The following is a 19,825-nucleotide window of genomic DNA, read 5'->3' as shown; positions in this document are numbered from 1 at the left end:
AAGTCTCTTCAGTGCGTATGTCCCAAAATGATTTAAAAAGAAAAGCCAAATTCTGGAGATAAAAGAAATAGAAGTGACATTTTGAAATAAAAATCTAAATCTAAAAGTCATATTCCAGATGCATTGTGGGACATGTAGTTTATGGGCAACGTGCTCTGTAGCATGTAACCGTATAATAAACATATTATATTCTTTGCAAGCTCTTGTGGGGCCACATAAAATGAAGTCGCGGGCCGAATGTGGCCCCCGGGCCTTGAGTTTGACACCCCTGATGTACAGGGTCTTTTGTGAGGTTGAACACATGATCAGATCTCGCCTAAGATTGGTTGTGATTATCTCCATTGGAAAAAGGGAGATGCCGATCGACGTAAAACCTGCATGTTCCAGTCCTGAGCCGTGTCCTTTAGGGTCGACTCCCTTCTTGAGGCTTTTTTAGGACTTGTGCTGCTGTAACAAATGGTGTTTGACCACCCTGATGTTTGCTCTCCTTCCCCCGAGGATAACTGAACGCGAGTTGTAACGAATATTGTGCATCCTGAAATTGAATATTGCTCTTGTCCATATTGAGATTTAGATTAATTCTGCAACCCTAGTGTACTTGTATCAGTTTTCCTCCGGTTGAACCATTTAAATAGCCAATTAGCATTTTCTTTAAGTTGAACTCAGGTTAGGGATATATTCTTTTGGTCACAGCAGCATGTTGAAAGACGTAAAACGTGACAATAGACACATCAAACAAATGGAACAAGTGCAGAGCAAGCATGAGGGTTTCTATATCTGTGACTTGATGCCTTTTCTAAATGTTCTGTCAATCGATTCAGAATGAAACGGACTTCACACACTGTCGCGGAATAAACCATGAGATCAAATCAGTTTAAAACCATTCAACATGTCCTTTCAACACGGATAAGAACTCCTAAAACACATCCACTGTCGGTTATAAGCTCCATAACGTCTCTGACGATTCAATAAAAGCGAGACTATAGTTTGTTTGAGATAATCTGTACACAGTGACGGCCCGTCCACACTACAGCTTCGACAGCTTCAAAAACGGTTTCCAACGCGTCCGCCCATTCGCTTTTAATGGGGGGACGTCACTTTTCGCCGAACTGCATTGTGGGAAGCAGAGCGGAGCTTTCCTGGCGGCTGCAAAAGTTGAGCAACGTTCAACTTTTGAAGCTTCTGAAGCTTTCGGTGGAAGCGTCAGCCAATCGAATCGTATGCCAGTACAAGCTCGAGCCAATCAAACCGCTGCTCGTGTGTCCGGGGCGGGAGATCCATGTGATTGGTTGTTGGTCGAGCTTCAGACGCGCCCAGCTCCAAGCTTCTTTTTGAAGCTGTAGTGTGGACGGGCCGTCAGAACAGATTTCAGATAACATTGTCACAGTCTTCCACCATTTCTGGTTACGGTCAAAAGTCCTAAAATGCGTCCTTCGTCAGTTATAAGTGTAGTTTGTACCTCTTGACCTAATCTAGCAACAGTTAGAAATGATTTCTGATGACACATCGGCCGTTCTTGCCCTTACAGCGTTAACGGCGACCCTTTCCCCCACTCGTCTCCCTTTTGTAACAAGCTGGTCAAAAGTCTCTGCAAAATTGCCCCCGTTTCTGCTCTGTGTGTCAGAGAAAAAGACCCATGGGAAGGAGGTGGAGGAGGAGGGGGGGGTTGAAGGACATGTCAGCACATAGCTCAGCTCCACGTGGCCATCGCCTCCTCCCCCTTTTGAGCCGGAAGGGCTAACCGACCCTCCCCTTCCTCTCTAAAAGGGGTGAGCTTGAAAAAAGAGAAGATCTATCCAAGGAATGCCCCGCAGGATGACGGGGCAAAGAATGAGGGAAAGGGGGAGTTTCTTCGGCTAGCTGCTGCTCATTTGATTTTCTTTCTCCCCCCCCCTCCCCCCTCCTCCTTTGCACCTCGTTCACTCCCCGGCCCCTTTAACTGTCTGTTAGCCTCTGTGGGAGGGGCAGCACATTCCAGTACCATAGCTTTACAAGGCCACTCGCTTTATCCTATTTTTTTCCTTTTCTTTCCTCCCCTGTTCTGCTTAGACAGTTATTCAAGTAGCGAGCGAGCGAGCTGGCTGGCGTGCTGACAGTCAGGCCCAGGCGAAGTGTAGATGTGTGTGTGAGCTATGCGGAGTTAAAGTTACAAAACTTGTGGAGCTGCTGCTTTGTGGAGTTTAAAGTCCAGCGTCTGGATCACTGAACCCACAGCCCCGGGATGAGAGGGGCCTGTTGAGGTTAGTAATGCTTGGGAAATGGAGAAGGGGGGTGTAGATTTGAAAGGTCAGTGACGACGAGCAAATGTTTCTTAAAGTCCAACAGTAGGCCTGTAAACTTTTCCAGTTGAATAATTGTCCGGTGTGTGTGTGTGTGTGTGTGTGGATTTAGCAGCGGTGGCTCATAGCATGACAGCTCTTTAAGTATGTGGAGTGAGAGTGAGAGGAAAAAGGAGAACATGTGTTTGTAATGTAATGGCACTCCTTGGTAATTGATTAGTTCTTGTGTGTGTGTGTGTGTGTGTGTGTGTGTGTGTTTGTGTCTCTTTCTCTCTGTGTGTGTGTGTGTGTGTGTGTGTGTGTGTCTCTTTCTCTCTGTGTGTGTGTGTGTGTGTGTGTGTCTCTCTTTCTCTCTGTGTGTGTGTGTGTGTCTCTTTCGCTCTGTGTGTGCGTGTGTGTGTGTGTCTCTTTCTCTCTGTGTGTGTGTCTCTTTCTCTCTGTGTGTGTGTGTGTGTGTGTGTGTGTGTGTGTGTGTCTCTTTCTCTCTGTGTGTCTGTCTGTGACTGTGTGTGTGTGTGTGTGTGTCTCTTTCTCTGTGTGTGTGTGTGTGTCTCTTTCTCTCTCTCTGTGTGTGTGTGTGTGTGTTTAAAAAAAAATGTAAATCCAAACACAAGTCTTTCTGGTGACAATCAGACGGATGCACATTGTGTGCAGCCGAGGAATTTGGATTTTTCCCTGCGTGCCTCAGTGTTCACAATGTGCGATATTTAGCTTTCATTGAATCGGGCAGCGACCAGTCACCGAAAAGGGCTGACAATGTAAGCGTTGCATCATGGGAACTCTACTCTTACATGTTGCTGTCCTCAGAACCCTTTCACACTGTCCTTCACTCACATCCAGATTATATAATGGATTATATTGAATTTCACCTCGAATCCGGTTGCTCTTATTCCCTTCATGTGTACATTGGTTGCTTCACATGACTGAGGCGTGTATTATAAGTGTTACCATGCCGATATTATTACATGAAAGATTGCCAGGTTATTCTGTATTGAATAGAAATGTGTATGATGGCATTCTCTTACATGCTTCAGTCGTCTCCCTGACGCATGATCACTTCCTAACTCTCACCCACGGATTCACCGGTAACCATACGTGTCGTCTCCTTTTCCTCCACAGATCAGAATAAGAGACCCTAACCAAGGAGGTCGGGATATTACAGATGAGATTATGTCCGGGGGTCGCAGCGGCTCGACCCCAACCCCACCACAGGTGAGCTTCAATAAGTGCCAACACGGCAGAAACACCAGCTTCAGTTTCACCTTTTGATTTTTAGACGCGTAAAAAGATTCAGGCAAATTTGTAAAATGTACGTTCAGTGAAATGACTCGCTCACTGTCATGTTGCTTATGCTTTTTACTTAAGCTAGGGGCTGCAACACGTGTCAATTTGGAAGGTTTTAATAGCCCGATTAGTTGGAATATAATTGTCATCTTATTGTTGTTTTGTGAATTATTTAGGGCTGTCAAACGATTACAATTTTTAATCAGATGAATCACAGCTTAAAAATTCATTAATCAGATTAATCACCATTCGAACTATGTCCAAAATATGCCATTTCTTTATGTATATTGTTGGGAATGGAAAGATAAATGAAAGAAGGCGGATATATCCATTTAACATACAGTATGTTTATATAAAAATGTTCTGTGTCAAAATGAAAGACAGCCCACACACCTATCAATCATCAAACCGTGGGGTCTTAATTCATTACGTGTTGATTTCTATCAACACGTAATGCTGTATCGATGTTTATAGAGATGTACTACAGCAAAAGTATTCTCCGTCGGGACTTCCTACAACAACACCACGCCGTTATCTTGATTCTGATTGGCCAGAAGACATTATCAAAGATGTTCTATTGAGAAGACGATCACTACGTGACAAAAGTTTTCAAAACCGTGGCTACTGAAATCAATCTTACTAACTGCTGTCTGTGCAATTTACTCCGCGAGTTGGCAGACTTTATTTTGCTTACTTTAACATCATGTGTCATGGTGGGGCTAAGCCATTTCTTGGTATGGGTGTAGCCTACCCCAGCCATACCCTGGCGCTGCCACTGGTGGCACGTATGGGGCGGGCCATTCTGCACATGCGTTAAATGCGTTAAATATTTTAACGCAATTAATTAAAAAAATGTATTACCGCCGTTGACGGGATAATTTTGACAGCATTACAATTATTACCTTATTTTTGTTAATTCAACAACCAATTAGTTGTATTTAGGCAATATACTAAAAGCATATACTTTAACATCTGCTGCTACTTTGCTCCTGTAAACCTTTACAACAATGATATGTACATTTAAGAAATAGGAGTTTAGGTTAAAGACTGACTACAAATCATTCTTTTCTTATATATTCTACTGTATGGGTTACACAATGTTATTTATCATGGTGACTTGTAAGACTGCTATAACACTCAGAGATGACTTAAACAATTAAATCGAAGTGTTATGAGTCGTATGCTTCTTTCACTTTCCATTAGGGCTGAACGATATTGGAAAAAACTGACATTGCGATATATTCTCCTCCCCTGCGATATGAAAACATACATACTTTTTTTTTCCTTTCTTGAACTTTAATGCTAAACAATAGGTATTCTTTTTAACTATATTTAACCGGAGGAAGGATTTTAATCACGGACGTCTGGATCTGAAGTTACCGGAGTAACAAGCTGCTCGGTTAGCAGCGCCGAACTGCCCTGGAGAAACACAGGAAACGACTTCATTCAGTGTTTCTACCTTTTAATCCCCGGGTCCGTTTGCTTTGGAGATTTGATTGTGATTGGTAGTTTATTTATTCATAGTGTCGTGGACGGTCCCCATCGATGAACTGTCACAAAAACAGTAAATGGAGCAGCTTTAGCCAACATGGCTAATTTCCAGCTGTTGTCCCGATGATAATAGACAGCCTTAAAATCACAATATATCAACAGCATTAGTTATAATTAAAATATAAAAAGACAAGTAGATACAGGTGTGAGGATAAGGTCACTCACTCAAGTGCCCCGACATGAGAGCCGCGCGACTTTTCCTTTTGTAGCAAGCAGCAAAAGAATTGTAACATGACGTGTTTGAGTTCACTTGCCTACTTAATATCGCACGTTTTTTTAAATTGCGATGTGACTACGATTATCGTCACGACGCGATATATCGTGCAGCCCTACTTTCCATACGTAAATCAGGGTTTGTAAAATATCATTATGTTTGTCCCAATGTCAACCTCAAAGACTGTGAATTTAGAAAATGGCACTTTTTAATGTTACTATCATTCTCTATTTTATTTGTTGTATTTGAACAGCAGAACTGCAGAACTGATTTCATTTGAATATCTTTTTGATTATCAACTTCTATAAACGATTCAGGCAAATTATGAAACTACATTTAAGTGAAATGACTGACTCACTGTCATGTTGCTTTTACTTTTTAAACTTGCATGACGACCACAAAAGACTAAGCGCTCAGGTATTTTGTTGGTTTATCTGTCGAGGATTAGTAGACATCATGTTGAAAGAAGACGCCTACAACACCAATTATCCAAAGTGACACTGTTACTGCAATATTCAAATCGTATATACACACATATATACTTAAGCAATAGCTCACGACAGGCCGTGGTATATGCTCAGTATATCACAGCTAAGGGGCGTGGTTCGTCCCGACGGTATACTGTTTTTCTCAGACGCGGAGGGATACTGATTTGTTGTGAAAAGTAACTTACAATTCTACCCGTGGTATACGCTCAGTATATCACGGCTAAGAACCAATCAGATTGCTTGATTTGACTTGTCCGTTTTATAAATATATATATAATACAAAACGTTCCTCCCGTGTAAACGTCAGCTTAAGTCCATTGTAGCACTTGTATATAAGACAGGAATGGACTTGCCTGCGCTCCATATGTTACGGCGTAACTGGGAATGCTGCAGATTTCCATTCCTCGAACACATGCAGCACTACGACCTGTCGAAGATCACGCTGATATACGAGTCATTCTCACATGTGCTACATAGATCCAGCAACGTGAATTACTCCATTTGGAAGCATTAGCGTCGTGGCATCCTTCCTTGTTTCTCTATCAAGCCACTCGACGCCTTGAACGGACATTTTTTAACTCGTTGTCTTTCCTTTATATTACTTACAGTTTGAAAAGCTGCTTGGCCACCGATGGTTTTTAGATGATCAGGGGGTCCGCGGGGTCTTAACAAGTTGATGGATGAAGTCTATTAAACGGCATTTTCCAAGGCGTTAAATTTTGGAGCTTGTTTTCAATAAGTATATAAATGCTCCACAGAGGTCGTGCTCTACAGTCTGCCTGAATGTAATCATTGCGTATCGGGGTTTCCGCTACGATTTTTTTTCTCGCCGGTCAAATGTCCGAACGGAATTTATTTTACCGGACAGATTTGAAACTTACCGGGTCATGTTCAATAATAATAAGAATGGTGTGGCAGAAGTTTCCGTTGGCAGGTAATCACCGGACTATGACCGGATATGCTGAGTTAAAAACTCAGTTACTGGGGCGTCATTTTATATTGCTGGCGTTTCATAATCGTAACAGATCGAAAAGTTCCGATTCATTTTTCAATAAATGATTCCACAAACAATATCATTATTACATTCAAAGAAACTACTTGTGATGAAGTCAGTTATTCTCTCTCTCCTTCTCTCTCTCTCTCATCTCTTACTCTTTCTCTCTCTGCTTTCTTCTTTCTCTCTCTCTCTCTTTCTCTCTCTCTCTCTTACTCTTTTCTCTCTTCCTCTTTCTCTCGTCTCTCTTTCTCTCTAGCTTTCTCATATATCTCTCTCTCTCTCTCTCTCGTATGTCCATATCGATCAGATCCAGCTCTCCTGATCGGCCTTCATAGAGAGCACCGATTAAACTATTAAGAGTGAATATCGGCCGATAATGATCGGCGGCCGATCGATCGGAGCATCGGACATTTTGACCGGCAGGTTTCGAATTTACCGGTTTTTATTCAATTTTACCAGCTAAAACCGGTAACGGAAACCCTGTTGCGTAGGAGTGTGGTGTGATTCTGTGGAGTTTATTGATGGCCTCCCGTTGGGTTTGACGTCATCTGAACAGGACATCGCACGCTCACTGCTTGACAGCGCGCGGAGGTCCATTTACGCCGGTTGCTAAGCAACATCGTTATGGGGAAATGCAAGTCTGCGTCCAAATGGTTGGAAGATAAGGAGGAAGGACAATCAATACTGTGTATAGTCAATGTGAGGTAAAGTGTGTCGCCAAGGCAACCGGTTAGAACTCCAAGTGGCGATGAGGTCTGTATGGAAAGGGTCTTAAAAGGTCTTACATGTGACTTCAGGATTCCTGCGTACACCCTGTAATATAACTTGATAACTTAAAGGGTAATTGGATGGTTAGAAACTGTTTTTCAGAGGAGGCGCCGTGGGAAATGTAGTCTTTTATACTCTGGTTGACTACAGACGTCACGATTAGTTGGCCTTTCTTATAAAAACTAAATACTGGCTCGAACAGTTAGTGTTGTGTTCACTGGTGATGTAATTCTTACTTTCTTTGTGGTGTGTTTTGTGTCTCCTTCAGTTATCAGACAGTCCGACGGTTCAGGCGAACGGTGAGAGCGTCACATCTGCTGCAGCGCTGGTTAGACCTGGTGAGTTCACACAGGACTTTTTACAAGTACAATTTCACAATTATTGTTTTAATATTGCCGATATAACAAGATCTGACTGAGCTGCAACTGACGAATGCTTTCTCAAGTCGTTATTTGGTCTATAGAATGTCAGAAAATAGTGGAAGAAAAAGTCTTTGTTATTTGGACTGACGAAACCAGCCATTTTAATACTTCTCCTTAGACTCTGTGAAACTGGGATGGACATGTATTACTATATATGCATATTTATACATCAAATTATTAAACGAGAACATAATCAGCAGATTAACTTTTATTAAAAAACATTAAGTTTCAGCCATGACAATAAATCCAATATTAACTATAAAATTATTGTTTTCTGAAGACTGGCAGGATGTGTGATGACCTAGAAGAGCATCAGGACTGTTTGAGGCAGATGATAGCTATGTGATGAACATGATGATTCAGCCTCTATGGAGAGAGACATCAAGCATGCTCATTTCTGACGTGGAGCTAATCTGAAGTAAACATTGAATACTGCTTTCTATTCCTCCATCTTGAGACTGTGTGACTCCCTCTCTTGGATATCAGCATGTGAAGGACACTGCTCAGGAACTAGTCTCTGTATGTGATGACTCCTTCCCTTCTGGAGAGGATCACAAATACATGTAATAAATAAATAAATAAAACATCATATTTGTAGGCACCTATCAAGGCACCCAAAGTCACCTTACAAGGAATCAAAGGAATACTCTAACAGTACAAATAACAAAACATAAAATAGATACAGGGCAGACAGACCAAATTGACAATACATTCAAAAGCGTTTGATGTATTGAAAGTCTCTGGGTTGCATGAGCTATCCCGATATTGAAGCTCAAGCTGGGAGACGAGTGATACTTTTCTAACATCTTGACATCTTTTTTTTCTGTCCCCTCCAGATGACAGAGGGAGACCTACGCCCCCTCCTCCGTCAAAAACCCCTGAACTTGCTAAAAGCGAACCCCTCCTCACAGAATCTGCCTCTTCTGACACGAACACTACTCCCTCTGAACCCCCTCAAGATCTCCCTCTCGAAACTCTCCCTCTTCCCACTCCTGCACCAACTGCCCCTGTTATTGCAGACGTAATGGATGCTCCTCGGCCTACCAGAGACCCCACCCCATCTCCCAAATCTGCCCCAGAAGTGCCCGCCTACCCTGCCCCCCTCCCTGCCGCGATACGATCCGCTGCAAAAATCAAGAAAGACGCGGTGGTGGTGGTGAAGCAGCAGAAAGAAGTAGTAGAAGATGTGCCTCGTTGTTCTCTTTCTACCACGAACGGTGTCGCTGAAGTGGAGCCAGAAAAGCCGTCAGTCGTGGTGCCCCCCGCTCACCTGGAGGCCCCTGTTGAGTCTCCCATTGCACAACCAGAGGAGCTTCGTCTCCCCAATGGCCTCCCACTGCCGGCCCCTCGAGATCCAGAGGTGCCGGAAACTATTACCGCACGCACGACGACAGAGAGAGACGACAGCCCTATCGCCGAACCCGATATCAGCGACGTGGTAGAAACCCCCGTCACTCAGGCTCCAATTCTCCAAACCCCACTTTCATCTCCTCCGGTGGTTGAGAAGCCCACACCTGTCGAGGAGACTCCGGTTGAGCTTGTCGTCGAGGAAGAGGAGGAGGAAGAGGTGATGTCCGTCGAACCTGAAGAGGAGAAAGCGCCCGTCGAAACTGAAGAGCAAGAAGAATGCCTCGCTCCTACTCAAGTGGAGGTTATTGAAGAATCCCCGGTGCCAGATCCTGCAGAAACGGTACCCGTTGTCGCGGAAAGTGTTGAAGAAATGGAGCTGACTCCTCCCCCCCTAATAGCAGAAGAGGTATTGACTCCACCCCCTCCCACAGCAGAAGAGGCATTGACTCCTCCCCCTCCCACAGCAGAAGAGGAATCGACTCCTCCCCCTCCAGCAGAAGAGGAATCGACTCCTCCCCCTCCAACAGAAGAGGCATTGACTCCTCCCCCTTCCACAGCAGAAGAGGCATTGACTCCTCCCCCTGCCACAGCAGAAGAGGAATTGACTCCTCCCCCTGCCACAGCAGAAGAGGAATTGACTCCTCCCCCTGCCACAGAAGAGGATAGGGAGGAAACTGAAACTCCGCCTCCTCCACAGACGCTCCCCCCTGCCCTGGTAGAAGCTACTATGCAAGGTAAGTTTATAGGTTTATAGTTTTATATATATAGGTTAAAAAAAACTTTCGTTTTAATGCAGCCTATCCTGAGATAATACTTTATTTTGACTTTTTCTTTTAGTTACAATAAAGACATACACAATATACAGTAAGTAGGTACCCGAAACCTTTACGTGGCGTACAAGAGAAAGTAAAAAAAAAAGAAAAGCTGGGCATTACATTGACAATTCCTGAGAATAGTCTAAAGCTGCCAGTCGACATTATCGTAGACCTAAGGGTAACCCACTACCAACAAATATATATATATATATATATATATATATATATATATATATATATATATCCTAAGATCCTTTAACCGTGCCTTATCATTTCACTTTTAGCTGCAGCCAGTATTTTATCGCTTATTAAAATGTGCTATACAAATAAACTAACCTTATAGGGAAGCACCAATTTCTCAGCCAATACCAGGATGACTCTTTAGAGCACATGTGTCAAACTCGAGGCCCGGGGACCAAATCAGGCCCTTGGTGGATTTAATTTCGGCCCGCAGGATAATTTCAAATTACTGTTAGATCTGGCCCGCCGGTATTGGAGGTCATGGAGGATGGGGGTGATGTGGTCGGAGCGTCGGGTGGAGGTGAGCAAGCGGGCAGCTGAGTTTTGGACATATTGAAGTTTTTTTAAGTATGAATGCAGGTGATCCAAAAAAAAGTATAATATGCCGTTTCTGCACACATGGACCAACCAAAATAGATGAATATTGGTGCCTATGTGAGACTGTAAATAGGGCAACAAACATTATGATTATCTTGTCAACAAATTAATCAGATGCCAAAAGATACCCATTCATTTGTGGAAGGTTAATATGCGTAGAGCTCTAGTTACCACATGATAATACGTGTAGTTAATATCTCTGAATCTTCTCTCAGGTTACGTTTGTGTTGATCTGAGGGTCATTGTGTTTTCCTTCCTTCCTTCAGCTGCTGTGTCTGTGCCAAAGAAGAAGCGGAAGATGAAGGATCTGAACAAAAAGGAGACCGTGGGCGACCTCCTCGATGCCTTTAAAGAGGTGTGTGTGCAGGAATGCAGTTAATAATTCATTTCAAAGCTTGTAAAACGTTTTATGATCCCCACAGTCACCTCAACGTTCCCTCATTTGATGCTAAATGACTTATTTCTCTCTGTTAAGACTTAACGAGGTGCTTTTATATGAATCTTTGTAAAGGTATTCAGTTTTACAGATTGCATCGCTTAATTCAACTGATCGATTAACCCTTATGTTCTGTTCGGGTCTCCCATGACAAGTTCACATTATATAATATCTACGCTCTAGTTTTTGTATCGGAACAAGGCTTTATGATATCCTCCACAACAGATATATAAACACTACAAACTGATTTGGACAATTTTAGTCAAGTCTGAAGGTCTCTGAATAAGTGTATAGTTTGGTGTTGGGGTCTGGGGAGACCCGGCAGAATTGTTCTGGGTGACTCGAGGTCAAATTTGGCCCAATCAAGATTCACCTTTGACTTTAGACACCCCTCCCCCTTCATCCACTGGAACAATGCTATTTCCCAACATGCACCTGGTCTCCCCTCCCCCCACAGGAACACCACCATTCTCACATAATATGTACCAGGGTTCTTACGGTCATTGAAAACCGGGAAAGGTCATGGAAATTCAAAAAGCTAATTCCAGGCCCTGGAAACGTTTTGAAAAACAATATTTTTCCCAACGTTCTGGAAAAGTCATGGAAATGTAACTAAAGTTGCATCAAATATAATTTATATTTTATCTAATCGCCAAAATAGTAATACTATAATGATAATACATACTGTATAGTAATGAAACGTAAAATGGCATTTAACTGACGAGGTGTTTTGCATGGAGAGGTTTCAGTTGCTTCAGCGTGTGGAAGCTAGTAAGTTTGATTTGTTGTAGATCGGCACAACAAGTTTCATGCAGACCTTATTTTCCTGTTCCATGTTCAAATAAACCATTTTCAGTGGTGCCGCTGAGAAAGAGTAATTTTTTTGGTCATGGAAAATTAGGTAAAGGTCCTGGAGAAAAATATCGCAATGTCAGTTTTTTACAATATCGTTCAGCCCTAGTCTGACCTTTTCTCCCTTCTTTCCAGCAGGAGCAGGTCGTGGTTCCTCCTGAGCCTGAACCAACCCCCGTTCCAGAGACCAAGCCCCCCGTCGTCTCCACTCCTGCCCCAGAGGATCCGGATATGACCTGGGAGGACAAGGAGGACAAAGAGGGCAAGATGGACGCTGAAAACACCAAGCCGGATCCCAACAACCCTGACAAGAAGTACCAGTACAAAGAGGGTGGGTCTCTGAACCTTGAGCGGCCATCTAATCTACGATTGTGTTTGCTTTGTTAAACACCTGGGAGTGGCGTGTGTTACCGGACTGCTCAGTGGAAAAGGATGGTTATGTGATGGTAGAGCATGATGTATCAAATCAAGTTTTATTTATATAGCACATTTATAAGCGATGTTTGGTGGAGCCAAAGTGCTGTACATAAAATAAAAATAGCCTACAGTAGAGACACTTTACAGCAAATACGACAACACAGATTGTTCAGAATATCAGTATGAGAAAAACGACACCCTCTGTCCTTAGACCCTCTGTCCTCAGACCCTCTGTCCTCAGACCCTCTGTCCTCAGACCCTCTGTCCTTAGACCCTCTGTCCTCAGACCCTCTGTCCTCAGACCCTCTGTCCTCAGACCCTCTGTCCTCAGACCCTCTGTCCTTAGACCCTCTGTCCTCAGACCCTCTGTCCTCAGACCCTCTGTCCTCAGACCCTCTGTCCTCAGACCCTCTGTCCTCAGACCCTCTGTCCTCAGACCCTCTGTCCTCAGACCCTCTGTCCTCAGACCCTCTGTCCTCAGACCCTCTATCCTTAGACCCTCTATCCTTAGACCCTCTGTCCTTAGACCCTCACATCGTACAAGGAAACGCTTCCAGAGAAAACCCACAGTTTAAGGGAACATGGGAGAAACCTCAGGGAGAGCAGCAGAGGAGGGATCCCTCTCCCAGGACGGACAGACGTGCAATAGATGCCGTGTGTAAATGGAAGAGGTAATACATTTGACAGCATATAGACGAATGTTAGGAAATGCATGTGTCTGTAATGAGAAGATGAATCCACGAGGATGTCAGCTACAATCCTGAGGAAGCCATCAGGGAAGCAGCATGACAAGACCCAAGGCAGGACCGCAGAGACGGGTTCAGCCACGACCCGAAGTCCACAACTTAATCCAGAACTCAGGATAGAGGATCTAGGACACAGGACTACAGCAAGAGGATCAGCCTCGACTCCGGGTCCCGGCGTAGATATAGATACAAAACAAGAAGAAAGATGTGGCTGGGTTAATCGGAACAAGAGAAGACACAGACAGAGAGGGAGAAGGTCATTGGATAGAAGTTATTCTTGATAACCCTCTAGAAAGAGCTCATGAACTTCCCCACTCAATCTATCAAGACTCGAGCAGTTCCATTGATATAGGATATATATATATAGGTCTTTTTGGCTTTAGAAAAGAGCATTACCTTGGTTTTATCCACATTTAAAAGAAGCTTTAATTCAGAGAGCTGAGTCTGAATAGTGTTAAAAACAGCCTGTAATTTAACAACAGCCTCCTGAATGGAGGGACCTGAACAATACATCACAGTATCATCCGCATAAAAATGTAAAGTAGCTTCATCCACATTATCACCTACGCTGTTAATATATATGGAGAATAAAAGTGGTCCTAAAACAGAGCCTTGAGGAACACCATTAGCAATGTTCAACCACTCAGAAGACAGTCCATCAAAATGAACACATGGGACCTTTCAGAGAGGTAGTTCACAAACCACCCACTGCAAGGCTGGATAGGCCAATACTGAGTATACTTGATAGATTGTGGTGAATTTTGCAAATGATTTGATATTTGTTCAGTGCATTTTGACTTCACAATGCTCTCGAGTTAGAGACATTTTGATCTTAATCTGCAAAAACAAGCTGTGTAGGATTTTGAAAAGTCAATGTTATGAATGAAGTATTGGCTACAGTCCTTGTTAGTGATACACATGTCAGCGCTTTTATCAGGTGCTTAAAGACCCTTTACAATGGTAAAAAGATACACATTTGAATTAGAAATCAAGCGTATAAAACAACATAAGAACACATCAATAATCACACATTAAAAGCCAGTCTGAAAAAGGTGAGTTTTGAACAGTGGTGGTTGTTGCGTTGTGGGAGTGAGTTTCAGATGTTTTCAATAAACGAATGTTCTGGTAATCTTTCCGTTTTGGTTTCTCTTTTAGAAAATTGGAAGCCGATCGACCCAGAGCAGAAGAAGCACTACGACAGAAAGTTTCTTCTGGGTTTCCAGTTCATGTCCGCCAGCATGAACAAGCCCGAGGGTCTGCCAGCCATCAGTGATGTCGTCCTGGACCAGGTGCAAACCCCTCGCACTAAAACACATACACACAGTGGTGCATAGTTTCTCCTATGTCGATATGTAAAACCATGGAGGCAGTTAGGGATGGGAACGATTAATCGAATATTCGAAATTATTCAGGTATGCGATGAGTTATGAATATTTTTTTAAATGTTTTGCTTAAGTTGATTACATATTATCAAATGGAATAATTCAATGTATACGCCAGTGCCATAGCTAAGTGTGTCAGGTCTAAAGGTGTGTTTTTCTCCGCTCACCGGTCCCTCACAGCGGGCTGATCTCTCTCTCGCGTCCGGTTATACTTCACTCGCGTTCATGTCCAAATCCATCAGATCTAGCTAGTTCTAGCCAATGATACGGCTGCTGCCCCTCCCTACTCGCAGACCACGCAGACTCAAACCTCATCTTATGCCCAAATTCCAGCGGAGAGGGTCTTCTCTCCAGCTGGCCTGACTGTGAATCGTCTCCGCACCCGCCTCTCCGCTGAGTAGACATGCTCATATTCTTAAACAAGAATGAGTATTGAATAGCTGCATTAATCGGTTAACCGTTTTTTTGGTGGTCGGATATACATTTGCTTTCAAATTCCCATCCCGAGAGGCAGTAAATGTGAAGGGAGGTTATGCTTTTCAACAAATACCCGTGTGGTTTCGTAATAAAGAAATGCATAGTGTGACGGAGTTCTATTTGTCCGTTTGAAAACATAGGCTTAGTCGTTTGATTTAAGCTCCAAAACTTTATTTATAACCGCAACAAAACAAATGTACTGTTTGATTAAAGTGAAACAGTATAACTTAAATAAACTAAATCAAAGTTACCAAATAAGGTTGTCTATCACTCATGGAGTAAACACATTCTAGCTGTTAGCCAACACCGTCCCTTATGAACCCATAGCCCCTCCCCACAGGCTTACCGTCAACCGGTTACACAATTCATTCAAAAACACATAATTTTAACCCCTCAAACATGAGAAAAACTATCCGACATAAACAGGTTAACTATCTCCTAACACAATCATCCCCCATCATTAATTAACGCGAAATAAATAATAAATTGCATGGTTCATGGCATCCTATTTAAACCACGGAAGTGATGCGCCTCCGTCTTTTCCACATTCCCCTTTGCCGGGGAGACGGCCCGTCACGTAAGTATCGTGTACTATAGTTAAAGTATGAGTCACAAGCGTGCACTCATGGTCGCGCTACAGAAAGGGAGAGGGAGAAAGGGACGATTTAATCTTATTTATTGACGAACGGAAGAGAGCGGGAAATGTTTGTGTGCCGCCGGCTGTCAGTGGCGGAGTCGGTTACTCTGTGATCCGCTCCGTCACACATAGCGAACCGGTGAGAGAAATCAGGGGGTTTTTTTCCTTATGAAACCATTATTCCTGAATTATTGGCATGAAGTCTGACAATATACCAATAAAGCATGGACACAGACGCCTTGATGAGCCTACTCTGACAATAAAACACTATGGAAGGGCTTTAGACACAATATAAAGCAGGATATCATGTTGCATCAAGATGACATCTTGGAGAAAATCTCATTCGGTTTTTACTTATTTTTTCAGGCAAACAAGGCCCCTCTGCGCCAACTGGACCCCAGTCGTATGAAAGAAATGATCTCTGGCCCCGACTTCACGCCTTCCTTCGCTAACCTCGGCAGACCTAACATGGGAGGAGGAGGAGGTGGTGGAGGTGGAGGTGGTGGAGGAGGAGGAAGAGAAGGAAGAGATGGAAGAGATGGAAGAGAAGGAGGAGGAGGAGGAGGAAGAGAAGAAAGGAGAGGACCTGTAAGTTTTCTTAACCTGTTCAGCCCTGAGCCTGTTTTTCAGGCCTCAGCCTCGAAAAGGACATTCCCAGAACAAATGCCCATATCTTCACTTCTAAAAGGGTTACATTAATAATCTTTGTTCTCAAAGCAAGGATAAACCTGTGAGTTGGATGTAGAAAAGTCAGAATCAATATAGATGTTTTTTATTTTAAAGTAAATTCAGATTGAACATAGTAAAAAAAAAATGTAAATTATTGTGTCCGTCCAAAAAAAAAAAACATTACTTATAGTGAAAACCACCCTTGAATGATGGGATGGTAGACTAAAAGCTTTAGGAATCCAAAGTATAACATATAATAAGTACCCTGTATCAAGATTGATGCCGAAAGTGAAAATGTTATCTTTTTTAGAGGTTTAGCACCAAAAAAAAACGGCCACGTCAAATCAAGCAATCGGATTGGTTCTTAGCCGTGATATACTGAGCGTATACCACGGGTAGAATTGTAGTTACTTTTCACAACAAGTCAGTATCCCTCCGCATCTGAGAAAAACTATACAGTTGGGCTGAAAAGCAAACTGCCTGCAGTTTGCTTTTCATACTGGGACAAGAAAACAGCGGAGAAGTAACGGGGCAGAAACCCTCCTTTTTACGCAGCGGTCCAGACATAGACATCAGACGGCAAAACATTCAGTGTGCAGTTCCTTTGGCATCAGGGCAGGGATATCTAGATACTTTCCAAGGTCTGACATCATGAATTGTGCTACTTTTAAAGCAAGCAGCGATGTTTTCAAATCTGTAATCAAAACGGTCCGCAAAAACGCTATCGACCAATCAGATTGCTTGATTTGACTTGTCCGTTTTCTAAATATTATTACATTTCGTCCTTTACGAAACGAACTAACAAAGCTTAAGATGGAAACCTTTAAGGTTAACTTCGACAACTTCGACCTTCGACAGCCCCAATACTTAGCCCTCATCAAATATCGTGCACTAAATCTTGCACTATTCCATATTTAGATTAGATTCCTTTATTGTCACTACGCAGAGAAATTCCAAGCATTCCTGATGGTGCAATCACACATAACGGACAGTAGAAGACAATACAAGCTAACACTTTAAATATATAAAGTAACCTATGCTACATTGAACAATACGCTTACAAAACAATACAACATTAACATAACGATACGGTCAAGGCAGTACAACATGTAAGCAAGTCAATAAGTAAGTTATTGTACATCAGTGCGGTTGATAATTACAAAACCATAAATAAATGTGTTCTACATATTGCAATAACATTTAAATTGTAATCCTTGTCGCCCATGAATGAATTAAACATCTCCGTCTCCTCTCAGCCTCCAGGTATGGGTATGGGTATGGGTGTCGGGGGTCCTCGCCGCTCGGCGCAGATGCAGCGCGAAAAGCCGAGGAAGGTCTTCACCACCATGTCTCTGAGCGATGACATTCAGCTGAACAAGGCGGAGAAGGCGTGGAAACCTTCGACGAAGAAAACCCGCGTGGAGGTCGAGAGCGAGAGCGACGACTCGGAGCACGGGAAGACCCAGGAGCTGTTTAAAAGTGTTCGCAGCATCCTCAACAAACTCACCCCGCAGAAGTTTCAGCAGCTCATGAAGATGGTGACCGATCTCACCATCGACACGGAGGAGAGATTGAAAGGAGTCATCGATCTGACCTTCGAGAAGGCCATCGCTGAGCCCAACTTCTCCGTGGCCTACGCCAACATGTGCCGCTGCCTCATGGGGGTAAGTGGTGCCAAGCCGATGATTGTTGTTAACGTGTTTTCATTTCATTTTGATTTGAACAAAAGTTATTGTATAACATAGTAATGGATAACAATTATTGACAAAACATTTCTCTATAAACACACCGTACCCGAGAAGGAGCAGGGAGAAGAAAATAATCTGATATTACACTTCTACACAGAGCTCAGTGGTGTGTTGACACAAAGTCTTTCTGTAACTTTGACAGCAAATAACGTGGAAATAAACACGAGCTTTTTTTGTGTTCTGCCGCATTTTGGAAAATATTTCTTAAGGTAAAAGATGGGATTAGTGTTGAGTAAGCTGACTTGTTCACTTAAGGGCTGTTGTTGTCAGGGTCTTTCTATACAGATGTGCACTTTTTGACACTATCGGGCTCGGCTCTGTCTGTAGCTTTGACGACAAATAACGTATATAAATATAAGCAACAAGAGTAGTTTTTATGTGTTTTTATTATAGGCTGACGGGTATTGTTTAAACAGCTCCTAAGTCAATTTAAGGATGATTTAATTTCGTATGCGTACTTCTGGGTATGGGAGATACAAGCCAGGAAAACTATTAAGTATAACAAAATAATGATCAAAGGAATTGACATACTACAAGACAAACCGCATATGACTAGAATATTTTGATCATTCAATAAAAAAAAACATAATAAAACAACATATTAAAAAATAAAGAGTTTCTAAAGAGAGAATTCTCATTTGTGATTCAAACACAAATATAAGCTATATGAGCTTCTGACCCCTCTGGAAACTAACCACTGATAAAAAATATAGAATTTCGTACACAGATTAATTTGCTTCCACTTCCGCAAGCAAACAGCCAAAGATCTGTTCATTAAAACTAATGTTCAGTCTTGAAAAAAGGACAAGATGCAACAAAATACTGTTTTTCTTAATACATATATGTAGTATGACTATCTATACAACTTTTTAAGACATATTTGATGAGATGCCAGAGGCGGTAAAATGGCTTTACATTACATTGCTTTTAGCTGACGCTTTATCCAAAGCGACTTACAGGAAGTGCGTTCGACCAAGAAGATACAACCTTGAAGAAAACAGAATCATAAAGTACATCAGGTTTCATAGAGCCAAACATTTCAAGTGCTACTCAACTGGCTTTAGAGAAGCCAGCCCTTTGTTAGTATATAAGTGCTTTGTTAGCAGTTCTATCGCTCGAGGTGGAGTCGAAAGAGATGAGTTTTCAGTCTGGAAGGTGTGAGCTTTCTGCCGTCCTGATTTCAATGGGGAGCTCATGCCACCATCTTGGAGCCAGGATAGCAAACCCACGTGTTTCTGCTGATGGGAACTTGGGTCCCCCTCGCAGTGCGGGTGCAGCGAGCTGTTTGGCTGATGCAGAGCGGAGTGCACGTGTATGGTAATACTCTTTAATTGTGTGTGTTTGCTGTTCTATTTTCCAGCTTAAAGTTGAAACCACAGATAAGCCGGGAGTCACTGTGAATTTCCGCAAGCTGCTGCTAAACCGATGCCAGAAGGAGTTCGAAAAGGACCAAGTTGACGACGAGATCTTCGAGAGGAAGCAGAAAGAGCTGGATGCTGCCACAGTGGTACAGTACTGCCTAAACAATCTCAATTTAGGGTCTTTGTTTATGCACAAAAGAAGTGATCTTGGCGTTTTCTTTTGTATGTGTGTGGGGAGTATTTGAAGGTGAACATAAATCAGAGGGAAGCCATTATGAGTTAACAGACTGGCACTTTAAACCCTTTTTAAACCT

The 19,825-nt window shown here is 42.8% G+C and overlaps 1 protein-coding gene across 1 annotated transcript in view; it reads left to right on the top strand.

Annotated features, from left to right (window-relative positions):
- LOC117457465 (eukaryotic translation initiation factor 4 gamma 1-like) overlaps positions 1-19,825 on the top strand; it is an 80,744-nt gene that overhangs the window by 41,768 nt on the left and 19,151 nt on the right. Inside the window, 9 exon segments of the mRNA XM_071205226.1 lie at positions 3,399-3,491; positions 7,850-7,919; positions 8,840-10,087; positions 11,053-11,141; positions 12,213-12,405; positions 14,393-14,526; positions 16,100-16,321; positions 17,659-18,066; positions 19,511-19,657. Coding sequence (XP_071061327.1) covers positions 3,399-3,491; positions 7,850-7,919; positions 8,840-10,087; positions 11,053-11,141; positions 12,213-12,405; positions 14,393-14,526; positions 16,100-16,321; positions 17,659-18,066; positions 19,511-19,657 — 2,604 coding nt within the window.

This window comes from Pseudochaenichthys georgianus, chromosome 13, assembly GCF_902827115.2.
Source record: "Pseudochaenichthys georgianus chromosome 13, fPseGeo1.2, whole genome shotgun sequence".
Taxonomy (NCBI): Eukaryota; Metazoa; Chordata; class Actinopteri; order Perciformes; family Channichthyidae; genus Pseudochaenichthys; species Pseudochaenichthys georgianus.
The sequence above is the reverse complement of the archived record's forward strand: the minus strand, read 5'-3'. Positions and strand labels throughout refer to the sequence as shown.